This window comes from Parasteatoda tepidariorum, chromosome 3 (assembly GCF_043381705.1).
Source record: "Parasteatoda tepidariorum isolate YZ-2023 chromosome 3, CAS_Ptep_4.0, whole genome shotgun sequence".
NCBI classification, from domain to species: Eukaryota; Metazoa; Arthropoda; class Arachnida; order Araneae; family Theridiidae; genus Parasteatoda; species Parasteatoda tepidariorum.
In genome coordinates this window covers 3,947,929-3,963,470 of record NC_092206.1, presented here as the reverse complement: position 1 = coordinate 3,963,470, position 15,542 = coordinate 3,947,929, and the positions used below count along the sequence as shown (strand labels likewise).

The 15,542-nt window shown below is 29.3% G+C and overlaps 1 protein-coding gene across 1 annotated transcript in view; it reads right to left on the bottom strand.

Annotated features, from left to right (window-relative positions):
- Positions 1-416: 416 nt before the first annotated feature.
- Positions 417-15,542, bottom strand: part of LOC107436528 (TBC1 domain family member 2B) — a 37,661-nt gene continuing 22,535 nt past the window's right edge. The window contains exons 12-19 of the mRNA XM_043043125.2: positions 15,282-15,424; positions 14,291-14,402; positions 12,476-12,607; positions 10,462-10,599; positions 9,469-9,645; positions 6,309-6,443; positions 4,905-4,982; positions 417-556 (exon numbers count right to left, since the gene is read on the bottom strand). Coding sequence (XP_042899059.1) covers positions 458-556; positions 4,905-4,982; positions 6,309-6,443; positions 9,469-9,645; positions 10,462-10,599; positions 12,476-12,607; positions 14,291-14,402; positions 15,282-15,424 — 1,014 coding nt within the window. The 3' untranslated portion in view covers positions 417-457. The remainder of the gene's footprint in view (positions 557-4,904; positions 4,983-6,308; positions 6,444-9,468; positions 9,646-10,461; positions 10,600-12,475; positions 12,608-14,290; positions 14,403-15,281; positions 15,425-15,542) is intronic.

Genomic DNA, 15,542 nt, shown 5'->3' with positions numbered 1-15,542 from the left:
ACGACCATTTGACTGTGGAAAGGAGAGTGGTCACTCTAGGGACGTTTAACTGGTTAACAAAACACTAACACATGTCATAAGAGTTGAAAATCAAATAGTTTCAAAACCAGTATTAATGGGTAAAATATTTGACTTATAAGTATTTCAAATATAAATTTATTTATTTTCCCTGACATTTCTCCTTTTTTTTTTCCTTCTCCAGATTGTTTAAATTTCCTGTTCAGTGGCCACACTGGAGAAGTTTAAATCAACAGGATTCTACTGCTGGTGACAAGGTTAATAAATAATACAACAGGTATAAAGAAACTAATACATACTACCTTACCTTTTAAATTGACTGTAGTAGGGATAGTCATATACATAATTGTTTCATAAAAGAGAATTCATCAAAACAGATAAATCAAAACAGAGATCAATTTCATTAAAACTCATGACATTTTTTATTAGTTCACTAATTTTAATCTTCTTCACTCATATATGCTGCACTAGCAACATGTTCCTGGGAATTAGACTTCTTCTGTTTCCTTTTCTCATTTTCCAACTCTTCGAGCTGAGCCTGTAAGAGAAAAATCATAATCTAAATAAAATTTGCATTTAAGGCAAACGATTACTTAGATAAGCGTGATAGAATGAAAGATAAACCTAGGTTTAACGCAGTAAAATTAGATAGTAGCAATCTGAGTTTAAAGCTTGAAGTATCCCCAACGATTTTCTTTAACCAGCTAAAACCGTGTCGAACTAAACTAATCCTAATCTTTTAAAGTCCTAAATCAATATCTACTATTTGATGGATCTTAATCTTAAAAAAATCCTCAAAGCATATGGCATATCCTCAATTAGAGACATGGGTTGATAAATATGTTAGAATCCCTTATCATTGGGGCAAGTAAAAAAATCTTTAGTATTCAAATTAGGCAAGCTTTTCTTGGTTTTTCTCTCCATTAACGCAAATGTGGCTTGCTTAATCGAAAAGTCCTTCCCGAAGGCTAATTTGATCCAGGAGTTCTCTAGTGTCGTAGGCTGGGTTCATAATCACAGACAATATAAACTAAATTTTTTTTTAACCACAGGCACTGAACTTTCATTCTTCACCTCAGAAGATGCCGGAAGTGTTGCTCATTTAACGTTACCCAGTAGGCAAGTGTGAACCTAAGTCACAGAGGCAAGCAACACTACCCCAGCCACAGATACTCGTTCATAGGGTAGGCCACATTCACACATGAGAGATATCCATGCCCTGAGCAAGATTCGTACCTGTAGCCACTGGCTTCAGTCAGGAATGCTGACCGCTAGGCTGGGTGAAACTCAAATATAATTAATACTGAATAAGTGCATAGCTGCCAATATAGATATAGACAAAAAAACCATTAGATTTTACAAAATAATATGAATTTTATGATAATTGTTGCATAATGTACTAAATTCTTTACACATAGGGAATTTTAGGTTTTTTTATAGTCATCAGAATAGAAAAACTGCAATATTTTCCGGTTGGCATTAAATATGCTCGAAATGTCGTGAATGTTTACTAGTAATTTTGAATAGGCATTGAATTCATAATTGAATAATTAAGATTTTTTTTAACTAATTTAAAAAGGGAGTTCTAAATCAAAATAAACTGAACATTTTAGAATAAAAAAAAGTTTTAAACTGATTTTAATAAATGAGAGATGCTTTATTATATATTAGTAATACTTATTTAAATATTCAAGCAAAAATCTGCGCAAAAATTATATTTCGATAGGGATTTTTTTTAGGAAACTAACTCAATTTTAGGGAATTTTCTAAAATGTACAAAAACCAGGAGAAACTGGAAAAATCCAGTAGAGTTGGCAGCTATGCAAATATAAACCAATCAAAAACAACCNGCTTCATTATATATTAGCAATACTTATTTAAATATTCAAGCAAAAATTATATTTCGATAGGGATTTTTTTTAGGAAACTAACTCAATTTCAGGGAATTTTCTAAAATGTACAAAAACCAGGAGAAACTGGAAAAATCCAGTAGAGTTGGCAGCTATGCAAATATAAACCAATCAAAAACAACCCTTTTCCTTTCATTTAAAAAAGATCTCACCAGGTATGGTTAAAAAACCATAAGTTTAAAAAAATATAAATGTAGTAAATCAAAATGTTTAAAATGATGGAGAATACTTTGTACTAAAGTGGAAAACAATGTGAATAAAGCACAGAAATGAACATACTACAAGTTCTGGTTCTCAAGACAAAAGATAAACTACTGCAAAGTGGATTAACCAATCAAGACAGAGGAAAACGTTTGATCAAGATAATAAAAAAACAGGAACAAGGAGGATGGGCAAAAGATCAAATTAGAATAGATTTTTATACAAGGATAAAGAGTAATATACTAAAAAGATCTGAATTATTAGAAAATCTCAAAATATAAAGTGATTCCAAGGAATCAAGTTAGCTAGATTTTACAAGAAATAAACTCAAACCTATGATTAGAATTCCTCCTACATAAGGCATTTAATATCCTAATTCTGAATGTATCTTTCATGTTAGTTAAAGTCGAAGTTGAAGGATAAATTTAGTTTGTCCAATCTACGATAGATCACACTAACAAACTTGATAAATGTCTCAGCTATTAATATCAGCAATAGGGTCTTTAAGTTTGGTGAAATTTAGTCCAAGTCTTAGTGAATTGTTAATGTTAGGAAAAAATCAGTTCTAACTTTAAATTAAACGAGCCCTTCTTAGATAAGATAACTATTGAAAGGAATTTTTGAAGAATGGTAAACAAGTTTTCGTAAGGCAACCATCTGTTGTTGGTTAACGGGATAGAATGAAAGATTATGAGGAAATTGCAGGCGGTTTCCGATGAAAGAGAAATTCATCACAATTAGAAGCAATAAAATAATCTAAGAATAATAAATATCTAGAAGTCGCTTGTGGTTTTACTCCCTCCTCATAATCTACCTTCACATCTCCCTAACCAAAAGATAACTAATAGAACAAATTTTAGAAGCATGTTAAACAAGTGTTCCTAAGGTACGTATCTTCTCAATGAGCTTATTTATCTTAAAGCTATCGTTCCATGAATTTTCCAGATATACCAGGTAAATTTCAATGAAAATTGAGACCATATTTTCATCAGAAAACTTTGATTCTTTTATTTGTAATGTGAAATATTAGATTTTCTGTGTAAAAAGATATTATTAAATGAGGAAGGGAACATTTCAGTTTGACTAAAATGTGAAATTTTTATAACAAATAATTGTAATAGAGGTAAGAATTATTTAACTCAAATCTCAATATCTGATTACTGCTACTGACAATTTTAAAACTGCCTATTTTCCCAGTATGATATAGGAACATTCCGGTTTTTGTAAAAAAAATTGCAACTTTCTCTGACTATTTACCTGATTTTTGGAGTTAAAATAAAATTTCATGACAATTAAAGGTTTTCTCCCTGACCCATGGGAACCCTGTGACTGTGGGTTTCTGTCTAGAATTAATTTCATTTTTAGAAAATTAATCGGACAATCCAATGAGCTTTCTAATTTCCTTTATTATTCGAAAAATCAGCTAACAAAATGCTAAGATTTTGATTAAATTTGAGTTTAAAGTCATTTTCTCCTCTGTAGACAAACTAAATTTCACCAACCTTAAAGACCCTATTGCCGATATTAATAGATGGGACATTTATCAAATTTCTTGTCAGTGTGGTGTGGTCGATTATATATTGGACAAACTAAATGCATCCTTTAACTTAAACAGCATCAAAGATAAATGATCTTCAATTGCTCTACATAGTTTGAGTTTTGTTCTGCTAAAATCATTAAATGCAACATTTCATTTACTGAACTTGATTTCTGAGGAACAACTGCATGTTCTAAAAATTTAGTTCTATCTTTTTTCGAAATCTATTCTAATTTAATCTTTTGCTTCCTAGGGTTCTTGCAAAAACCCCTCCCACCTGTTTCTTTTTATTATCGTGTTCAAACTTGTTCTTCTGCTTTGTTTGGTTAACTCACTTTGCAAGACTTTATCTCTTTGCTTTTCTAATGTCATTTGGTAGTTATTTAGACACTGAGGAAGAAAACCTAACCTAACTAGAGAACAAAAACTCTATTTTATCCATTTCTATACTTCATTTGGGGTTGAATCAATTTTGTTCCTCTGATTTTCATACAATATTAGAATTAATCTTGTCAAAGGTTATTACGTATTTCCTCTACCGACATGCATAAAGAAATTTTGGTGGGTTTTAACTATAAAGTAAGTCAGATTTAGTTTTTGCAGGTTAAATATATAAGCATAAGTAATTCTTTGATATTTAACAAATAAGGAATGTTAATACTCTACTGGAACTGGTTTATCTGTAATATTTCAGTGGCGAATTTGTAAGACAAATCTCTGACAAGATTCTAACATTAATTTTTGTTATTTCAAATTTTCTAATAATAGAATTTAAAATTGATGAGTAAATTATTAAATCATATAATAACAATCCAGTAAATACACTAAAGGCAGCTATTGCTGAGGGGTTAAGTCTTCATAGTTTTGATATCAAAGGCTGCCTTTGCCTCCCACCAATTTTAAGCAGGATGGTCTTCAAAACTGTGCATGAGAGGGAACACCGATTCTTCACAATGACAGACTGCACTATTGAATGAATACCATCATTTTATTATAACTCTGACATCCGATTTTTTTAAACACATTCTGTTTAAAGCTCAGCACCACTCGTTTATTACAGTCCCAAATAGTTTCACCATTTATATTCTTGGTGAAATTTACATCTGCACGAATAAAAGAAAAGTTTCACTTTTCTAAGAGAAAATTATTATACACACCCTTTTAAATAAAACATTTTTTAGTGATAACATGCTAGAAACAAACTTATTCAGAAAATTAAAGCAATGAGGACAGCTTACTCGAATAATCTGGAAATTATGACTCCTTCTAGTATTCACCATCTTCTGTGGAAAGGGATTAAGCTCATTGAAAGCAATCTAAAAGGAAAAAATAAATTTGTTTAAATGTAAGCAACAACAATTACAAATATGAAACATGAAAACTAATAAATAGCAAATTTTTTTGAGCAATAACATAATAATTTTCAAAAACTCAACTGTTGAGTTACTATTACCAGTTTCCGAAAAAAAAAAAATCTGATCCTATTGAATAATTATACTGCAATAGTAATTCAGAGTTACCACTTAAATCTGGAGGGGAAAAAATCACTGTGTTTACCCTGTACATATTATACACAATATATTAAGAAGAAAAACACAATCACTGCACACTTATATGATCTGTATTGGGATAACTATACTAGTTATAATTTCTGAAAAAACTTTAGAGAAAAAAAAGAACAGCTGAACATACTTAAAACAAATATTGCTATGGTAAATAAAATGTAATATAGTTGAAATATCATCTTTAAATATCCCATAGGTTGCACTTTGAGTGAGAATAAGACAGAAATAAAATATAATGAATTTTTCCAGTTTTTTAACGAAAAACTCAAAATTCCCTGCACTTTTTAGGTTTTCCCTGTAGAGTGACAACCCTGAACAATTTCATTACTAAATTTTTTTAACAACTAATATGAAACATGGAAATCAATAAATTATAAATAGTAAATTTTTTTCAAGCAGTTTTGAATTTAACACTATTACCAGTTCAGGCGTCTGTTCAGACATTTTGTGAAAGGTCCGTTTTTGTAAAATTGTGAATATAAAATAAACGTTAAGTCACATTCATTCAACCAGGGTCCTGCTTTTGTGAATTTATGCAAATAGGGTCCTGTTATTGCAAAAAACTTTTTCAAGGAGTTTTTAAATTGTAAAGAGATACAAGATTATGCTCAACACTGTAAAATTATAATAAAAAAAAATTTAAATTTTAAAAAATAAACAGCAATTGCTGCTATTAAATTAGAGATGCTACATACAAATATTTGGCCTATTCTGCTGAAAGCAGAATATTCATTTCAGACGAATAAAGTAAGAAGCATCTGCCGAAAACAAAACTTAATTCGATTACAACTGTCTTCTCCCCCCCCCCCTGGGAAGGGTTTATTAGATTAATAAAACAATAATGAAGATAAACATATTTGCGAAGGGTCCGATTGAAAGATAAATTATTTTGTGAGGGGTCTGCTAACGAATCCAAATTTCTTCTTAACAAACCCGTGCAGCTTCCAAAAAAAAAAATTAAAAAAAAAACAAACAAAAAAAACAGAGTCTACTGAATAATTATACTGCAGTAGTAATTACCAAGACAAAATATTATCAATCAAAAAAGAAAAAATTTATAAAATTTAATGCACTTACATGTGTTAATTTTTTAATATCAACACATTCTTCTGCAATACTTCTCAAGTGTTTATTTAATGCAAGGTAGTCCTTAATTTGTAAAATTTCATTCTCAAAAGACTTCAGGAAGGCCAATGCGTATCGGAAGAGCACCTACAATAAAAAAAACTAACAATTTTCGGGAAAGAATATCATTAAAATGTGACAAATTAGTTTTGAAAAACAAATTACAATCCAATATTCCTTTTGCCTCGTATTTACAGAGTTTTACAAGGTGGCTGACAATAAATTTAACACTGGAAAATTAGAGGCTTATGTAATTTAGTCCAGCTTCTTATGTGTACTAGTATTCAGCACAAGTACCCATACAAAGCTAGAGCTTTTTGAAATGTAGCTCCAAAACAATTCAACATATACAGGGTGCGTAGCCAAATCTTTCAACAAAAAATATTTTTAAGTAATACAATAACAAAATACTCTTCAAAGACTTTACATGATCACGATAAAATACCTAGTTTCTGACATAGAACTTTTGCCTTGATTATATTAGCCATTATAAAATGATTAAGAGATGTTTTGGTTCTACATCAGAAGCTGGAAAATGAAGCCTAAAATTGAGAATATCTTGCAAAATGCAGCAGAGGTGCACACGAGAGTGCTAAAATCTCACCGTACCCAGCTTAGTAGATGCACATGCGAACTCATAAATATTTCATCAAACATGTAAAAGGATTGATGCTTTCATAAGCTAACGACCGACGGTACCCCGAAATAAATTGTGGTTGAATGAATTGTGAAAATGTTGAATAGAATAATGTGAAAAGCACACCTTAAAATAATACACAAAGACAATCCACTTTCCCTTTTTGAAAATGAGATTTTCGTAAAGGGAAAATTAAGCACTTTTTAAAAACACTCCTTGAAAAAAGCACCTTTAAGGGCTTTTAAAAAACGAAAATCGAAAATAAGCACCTTTAAGAACTTTTTAAAAACGCTACACACCATGATAATTCCTGTGAAATTTTAGTTACACAAACATGTCATTCAATTTATGCATTAGATCTTCATGGATAAAATTTGAACTATATAATGTTGCGAAAATATAATTTGATGTTTATTATTTGACATAAGCTTACCATTCTATTTCTAATTATTTATTTTGAGAAATCAAACATATTTGTTGAAAAATTGTACAAAAATTAAAAATAAAACCAATGTAAGTTCTATAAAATATTAAAAATATTTTTAATAAATTTAATTTACTTGAAAATAGAATGGCCAGAAATCCAAACACAATGAAAAGCACAAGTTTTTAAGCAGAACTAAGGCATCGCAAATCATGAATTTAACTCTAGGGACACTATGCAACAGAAAGTATAAAATTGGCTTCTAAAAATTTTGCAAAGGTAACTTCGATCTTCTAAATAAGACACAAGGTTAACTTGAATAAAAGGTCATTAATGATTATCTAATTATCACCATAGAAACTGACTCACCGTTACCTAATAACATTACAGCAGAAATATACTGCAACCAACTAAAAGAAATAATGCAAAAACTTCATAGAGAAAAAAAGCCTAAATTGGACAACAAATTGACTTCTAACTTATTGCATAAAAACCCTAGACCACATACTGCACAAACAAACCTGGCAAAACTGCAGAAATATGGAATTAGAATTTTTTCATAAACATTCACCAGAACTAATTTAGAAGAATTTTTTCATTCACCAGAACTAACACTTCAATTGATTTAGTTTTGCATGTATGCTGATTCTCTTTTTAAAGTTCTAAAAACATGCAAAGTATCTATCCGAAAAACTTTTGATTTAAAACATTTCATTCAATTTATATACATTACAATTTTAAACTGTAGTATCAGTATTCAGAGTAACATATTCTTTATTCTTACATAAACTTACAATATAAACTCTTAAAATGTAAGAGAAAAAAAGCATAGCTGGCACTCTTCAATCATGAAACTTATCTTATGAAGCATCATTAAAACTAAAGCAATATAGCTTATGTAACATAATTATGCACATAAAATAAAAATTTGTATGTTCAAGAGTTTTATAAAATTTAGACATAATTAAAACTGAAAGATAGTTGAATTCAAAGAAAAACTGTTTGTTTAGCTGCACAATTTAAAATTATCATCTGCACAAATTAATAAGCATAATTCAAGAAAGAATAAATATCTGTTTAAAGTGGGCAAAAACATATTAGATATTGTTTCCTTTTTCATGCTTATGACTGCTCTTGTACTTGATATTTCAGGCTGGTGTTCTAAAAATTAAGTGTATTTATAAGAATTTGTTTGGCTGTAACCCTACATTTTTGCCCAACTTATAACCCAGTTTGCTCTCAGCTTTTCGTTGTCCACACAAGAAAAAAAAATTTCATTCAGAAATTAGTGAATATGTACATCAAGCTTTTTGGTTTAGGGCTGTTAACTCACTTTATTTCAGGTCTTCATTGCCAATAAAAAAAAGTATAATAGGTTTTAATAATCTATCTACATACATACACATTAGTGTTTTTATATAAAGTAGTAAGATGTGTAAATGAGCACACAGATTTACATAATTTTGAAACTATATTCCAAGTGTTTACTTTAAAGATAAGTAGAGTCATGTGTGAAAAATCAAGCATTTTTAATGTTACTTTTTCTCAGTGCATGTAGTTTGATTTGTTTTTAAAATGTATTAGGTTTCCTTTTTTACTTAAGTCATTATTATTTAATAAGAGTTGAATCACTATTTTTTTGACATTCTAAATCTTCTATAATATAATTGTTTTAGTAATTTCGAATGATAATTGAACTTTGGTCAGTAACTAATTAAGATTTATTTAATTAATGTGTTTTTTTCTTTTGCATAATTTTTTGCGTACAGTGAAATTGTAAAGGTCTGTCAAAAACCAGTGAAAATACTGCTTGTATTTACTATTATATCTTCAAACAAATAACTAAACGCTAACGGAACTAAGAATGTTAGAAAAAGTTACCCATTTACATTTAAAATATTTGTACAAGAATAGCAATCACAACATTTAAAAAAATTCTGGACCAGAATATTAGTTTTAATACATTAATCATACAATTTATTTTTTTAATAAAAATAAACTTAGAAATTAGTTGCAGTAGAAATAGTTATTAAATCATAAAATAAACTCACCTTACTACCTTCGTATAAAAATACATCCCATATTCTCAAGTAAATTTCAGGTGGTACATTATCAACATAAATAGTAAGGAACCAGTTGAATGTAAAGAGCGATAAATCTACATTATTTTGCTCAAGATGAACATTTAATCTTGGTAATTTATCGGCCAGCAAATCCTTCAAAACTTTCTAGAGGGGAAGAAATATTAATTAGGTACAAACCATGCAAAAGCACACTACAATAAGTTTGTATAACTAAACAAATATCTTTACAATAAACTATTATAACTCAGAAACTTCTTAATACAATTTGTTCAAGTTTTTAAAATTAAATAATACTAATTTAATTTAAAAAACCGTGTATTAAATGGATAATTTAAAAATTATCAAAAGAAAAATATTTTTCTCTTATGGCAAGGGTGCCACTCCAAAAGAATTTTAAGACTGAACTTATTTTTTCACCAAATAACACTGTCTAGCACTAGAAGTTTCAGAAATGTATAGCAAACTGACACCAAAATTTACCGAACGGGATATCCTGGTTGGCAAAGCGCTGCACTCACCCGTTCATGAGAACGGGAGTTCGAATCTAGCCAGCCATGTAGTAAATGGTGACAGCTGCACGTTAAATCTGTCAGGTCATATAGTCCTCAATGTTTTGACAACAAATTATACCTCTAGGGGTACTGAATTGGAGATTTAATAACCATCGTTGATCAGCCGACCCGATTTCGGGTTTACGATTACTAATGTTCAACTCAGTAGCCTTGTAATCTTAAATCAATGCAGAAGACAAGGAAACTCCTGGATCAGTACCCTAGAGGTATTACTTGTTATGGGGTTATGGAGGACTTTGTGACTCGATCGATTTAATGTGGTTTAGTCACCATTTACTACATTGTGGAGTCTTCGGCCAGCGAGGATTGAACCTCTGACCTCTTGGGCATGGGCCCAGTGCCCTACCAACCAGGCTATCCCAACACTATAAATTTGATCAAAATATACCTGATCCACATGAGAGGCAATTAGAGTTGGAGTGTAGTATCCATCAGGCATTATAAACTTAATGATAGCCACTAAACACCAAAATGCATCTTCCTCATCCATAAATAACAATGCAATGGCTGCTAAACGATTTAATCCCTGTTTTAATATAAGAAATATGGTATCAGGGTTCATAGAAATCATGATTTATTTTTTAAAAAAAATCTTTCTTTTTCCATTAAAAAACAGATTTTTTATGCATGTATTAATCAAAGTTCTGATAAATTATGTTAGAAATGTTTTACATTATTTAAAAACACTACTATAACTAAAATAATTAATATTTCTAACTGAAATAACAATATAATTATTACAATCTAATCAATGAATAAATTAAATTAGAGTTATGTTTGTTTAAACTTACACCCATAAAATAAATTTGTAAAAACAAAGATCCAATTTGTTAGTTAAGACAAAAAATAAAGAATATAACAACTTAGATCAAAAAACATTAAAAAAATTAATCCAAATTAATTTTATCAGAGAAAGTTTCTCTCTATTAATCATATAAACTACAGATTTAATATAAGTTTTTATATGTATTTGTATTTAAAAAAAGGGGGTATATTTAAAATATGTTTATTAATCAAAGTATTTCACTTGGAACTAATAAACAATAAGGAAGTTTAAAAATTTAACATAAATTTTATCATTATTAACTCTTTTTTTAATATTAGATCTTTTACATACATTACTTGCTCATCATTTCTCTTAATAAAACCATCAATATTAATAAACTCTAACTAACTTACTAAATAAATAAAAAGAATCTTACAATTATGATTATTACAAGGTGTGTAATCAGCTTTTTCAACAAAAAATAAGCACCTTTTAAGTACTTTTTAAGCAATCAAAAAATATTTTTATGCACTTTCCAAAAAAAAGTTCTAATCAGGATTTATGCAGCAATAAAAATTATTTTTTGCTATCTTTTAAAGTTCTTAATTTATAAACATAAAATCAATAAAATTCAAAAGCATTTTTAAAAACTTTACATAATCATGATAAAACAACTAGTTTCTGATAAATATTGCAGAGAAATTATGGAAATCATGAATTTTTTGTAATTTAGAACGACAATCGACACGGCAAAGAAAAAATTAAAACATAGAAAATTCAGCACTTTTTACTAACCCGGAATAAAAAAAAGCACCTTTAAGGGCTTTTAATAAACGTAAATGAGCGCTTTTTAAAAACTCTACGCACCCTGTATTAATACTAAAGTATGTTAATGTCTGAAAATATTTAAATTATTACATTACTTACTTAAATTAAATTAAATGTCTGAAAATATTTTCAAAAATCAATGATCTAAGAAAAAAAATCTGGTGATTTAAATCAATGGATTCAAATCATGCGAACCTGCACAGTTTTAAGAGAAAATAAATGGAACTGACTTTAGAAATAACATTTTTACTGAAATGGTTTATCAAACTAAATACATATTTACAATAAGCATTATAGAAATTTAGCACTTTCATGCAGCTTTACGCACATTCATGTACGTTTATGTTCTGTGCTACACAGTAAATATAAAACACTATTCTCCTCAGATGTTGAAACAGAATATACAAATTTCAACACATGAGATGCTACAGGAAAGTGTTAAATCTTTTGGCAGTATGATAAAGTTGCAAAACACTTGCATACAAAAAATGTTTAACTGCCAAATATTACATTTACATGACAATTAAAAATTTAAGGTAATATTATATGTTTACTAAACAAAATATAATAATACAAAAATGTATATACCACTAAAGATCTAAAGCAATAAAATAAATATATACATAAAAAAAACCTTTTTGGGAGTAATAGTTAGATAGCAAAAATTCAATTAGCAGTTGAAGAAAATTATTTAGCTAAAAATAAAAACATCACGAAATCAAAGACTGAATTCCATTTGGAAACCCGAAGTTTGAAGCTGTGAATATGAAGGGAAAAAAAGTATAAATGATTTAAATATAATTTTTACCTGACAATATCCTACTACTGGATTATGACGGCTGTAAGCTAGCAAAACTCTTCGCAGTTTAGGAATACCATCTGAATCAAGATTCTCATAATGACGGTTATTTGGCAATGTGCGCAACAAATCAAGCTCAATCTGAAAACAGTTATACATTTAAATAGATGTTAACTCAAATTTAATTTTTTTAAAAATAAAAGTTTTAAAAAATTCAGTCGCAACATAAAACAAGCAAGATAATTACAGTTCTTATGTACTTTATAACTAAGCTCTCAAACAAGTAAATATGAAAAATATACAAATTACAATTATTCTGAAGACTTCACACATAAATCTTCAATAAATTTCGAAATTATTAGTTTGATTGATTGAAAAATTGATTATCCTCATCTATGAGCATTTTTAATAATTTTAAAATAAATAAAATATAACATTTAAGCACACATTCACAGGTAAAATTTGGCTTGGTATGGGTAAAAAAGTTTTAAGCTATAAAAAGTTTTAGAAGTAATATATCTTTTGCCAGAACCAGTGAAATTATAAACACAATTGAATTTTTAAAAAAAACAGCATTTACAACTTTAATGCTCTTTCGCAAAAATGTAATATGGTTATCATACTTGGGGTAAAAATAACAGTTAAAAACAATTTATAATTTTACAGCTATTTGAAGTGAATTTTTTGTTGTTGACACATTTGGAAAAACAATATATAATTTTTTTTCATACTTGGGGAAAATACAGTTTAAAACAGCCTATAACTTTATAGCTGTTTGAAAAAAAATTCAAATATTTTGTAGCATAAAATTGCTTTTTTCAAAATAGAGCTCAGTAGGTAAGTGACACTACAGTCGAGCTAGTAGAGTGACATCACATTACAGTCACACCAATCATGGAAGAAGTTTCAATGTGATGTCATAGTTTACTCTATCTTGTGACATCACATAGATGCCTCATTGACAATTTACTACACTGTAGATCCAATGGTAAACACTTTTGAAATTTTCTCCACTTTGGCCAATAACCTCTCATGGTAATGTCAAAGTCTTACTGTTATGTCGCCAAAGAGGAATATTGGCCCTATTTAAAAGTCATATTAACATCATACAGATGCAGCGCAACTTCATTAATATGCCACTGCCACAATCCATTACCAGTGTTATATTTCTTTACAAACTATAAGAAACATTAAATAGTTTGATTAAAACGTTTCATCTCTAGTGGCAAGAACAAAATTATCAGGTATGGGAAAAAAAGATATATTTTTTGCAGGGGTAGAAAACATATTTGTTTATTGATTTTTATTTTATTTTATAACCGTCCTTCAACCACCGACTCAATTTTAGAATTCACGACTACTAATGTTCAACTCTGTAGCCTTGTAATTTTGAACCCAATCCAGAAGACAAGAGAACTCTTGGATCAAGCATTGGGCGAAACTTGCCTTTGTGGAGGACTTTGTCATGAAACTAATCCGTATTTGCGTTACAAGGAGAGGAAAACCACGAGAACCTCCCACGGTTAGCCTGGCAGCAAGGGGACTCTAACCCATGATTCGTCTACCACTAAGGATATTTCAAGTCAGCACTGTGGTCAGTGCAAGACGGATGAGAAATTCATATCGACCAACCATCGCGGGGATTCAAACCCGGTTCGCCACTTTTGGAAGGCGAATGTTCTATCCCCTGAGCCATTGTAGCTCTTGTTTATTGATTGTTAAAAAGTGGGAAATAAATGTTTCCAGAATATGAATGTCAATGTGATGTGAAAAAAAATAGTAATGCAATTACAGCATTTACAAAGGATGAAATAAATTAAGAACCTGTTTTGATGATGGATCCAGTCTTGAGATAAAATGCTGTGAAGTGAGCAGACTCTTATAATAATCAGGTCCCAACATAGATTTATAATCTTTTATCCACATATTGACACAACTGAAAGAAAAACATTACAACTTAATATTTCATGGAGACACCTTAATTGATTATGACAGATTACTCCTTACAGGGTGTTTGCTACATTTTTAGATTTTCAAATTCATGACTTAACGAAGTTACTATTTTCTCTGACAAAAACATAACAATAAATTTAAAAAGCATTATAATAACATTCATTGAAATTACAGGTATAACCAAAACTGTTATACTCTGCATCCTCCTATTTATTGATTTTAAATTTAAAAAACAGTACAGAAAGAGTTGAAGCAATAAAATAGCTGAAAAAATACAAAAGCAAACAATTTTTTTCTGCAGAATTATATTCTAAAGATACTTTTCTTTTTCATCGTAAAGGAAAGAAATACTCCTGATTTTTTTGTTCCCATTTCAGAACAAAAAAAAATTCGCCAATGACTGGCTTGCTTCTGTTAGAATTTTAAATTGATAAAAAAATAAATAAATAAATAATAAAAATTCTGAAATCACAGAAGTTTAAAAGATAATTCGCTCTAGGAATGATGCTTTTCCTTCCATTTTCTGAAAGAACACCATAACTTTTAAAGAACATGATAAAAACATTTTATATTTTTATAAAATATGACTGTGAGTGGGGATTTTGTTACAAATTCAGATATTCAGAACACCATGAAAGGGGGGGAGTGGGGGGATAAATTCCATTTTTAAAAAAAATTTCGGCAACTTAAATCTATGACTTTCCATGATTTCTCATGACTTTCCAGGTGGGCAGACACCCTATCCTTATTGATGTTGATTTAATGTTTGCCTAATATATCCATTTTGATGCCATATAACACATTTTAATGTAATTTCATTTAAAAAAAAATGCAAATAGTGATTTTTATTGAGAGGCCTTACCCTTTCCATATCTTTCCTTTGTATTCATGGGGTACACCAGACCTAACAAGAACTTTTAGTTCTGGGGACCTCTGCAGTTCCTTGGTGCCCAATGCTACCATGAAGTTATCCCACTTGGCTCTCCACACTATCAACTCAGGATCCTAATAAATAAAAAATTAAAATGTGACAAATATTAAACAAGACTAAAATACATTTTCAAAAATATCTAAACATACTATTATTATAACTCACAAAATCAAAAAGGAAGTAACTCAATTC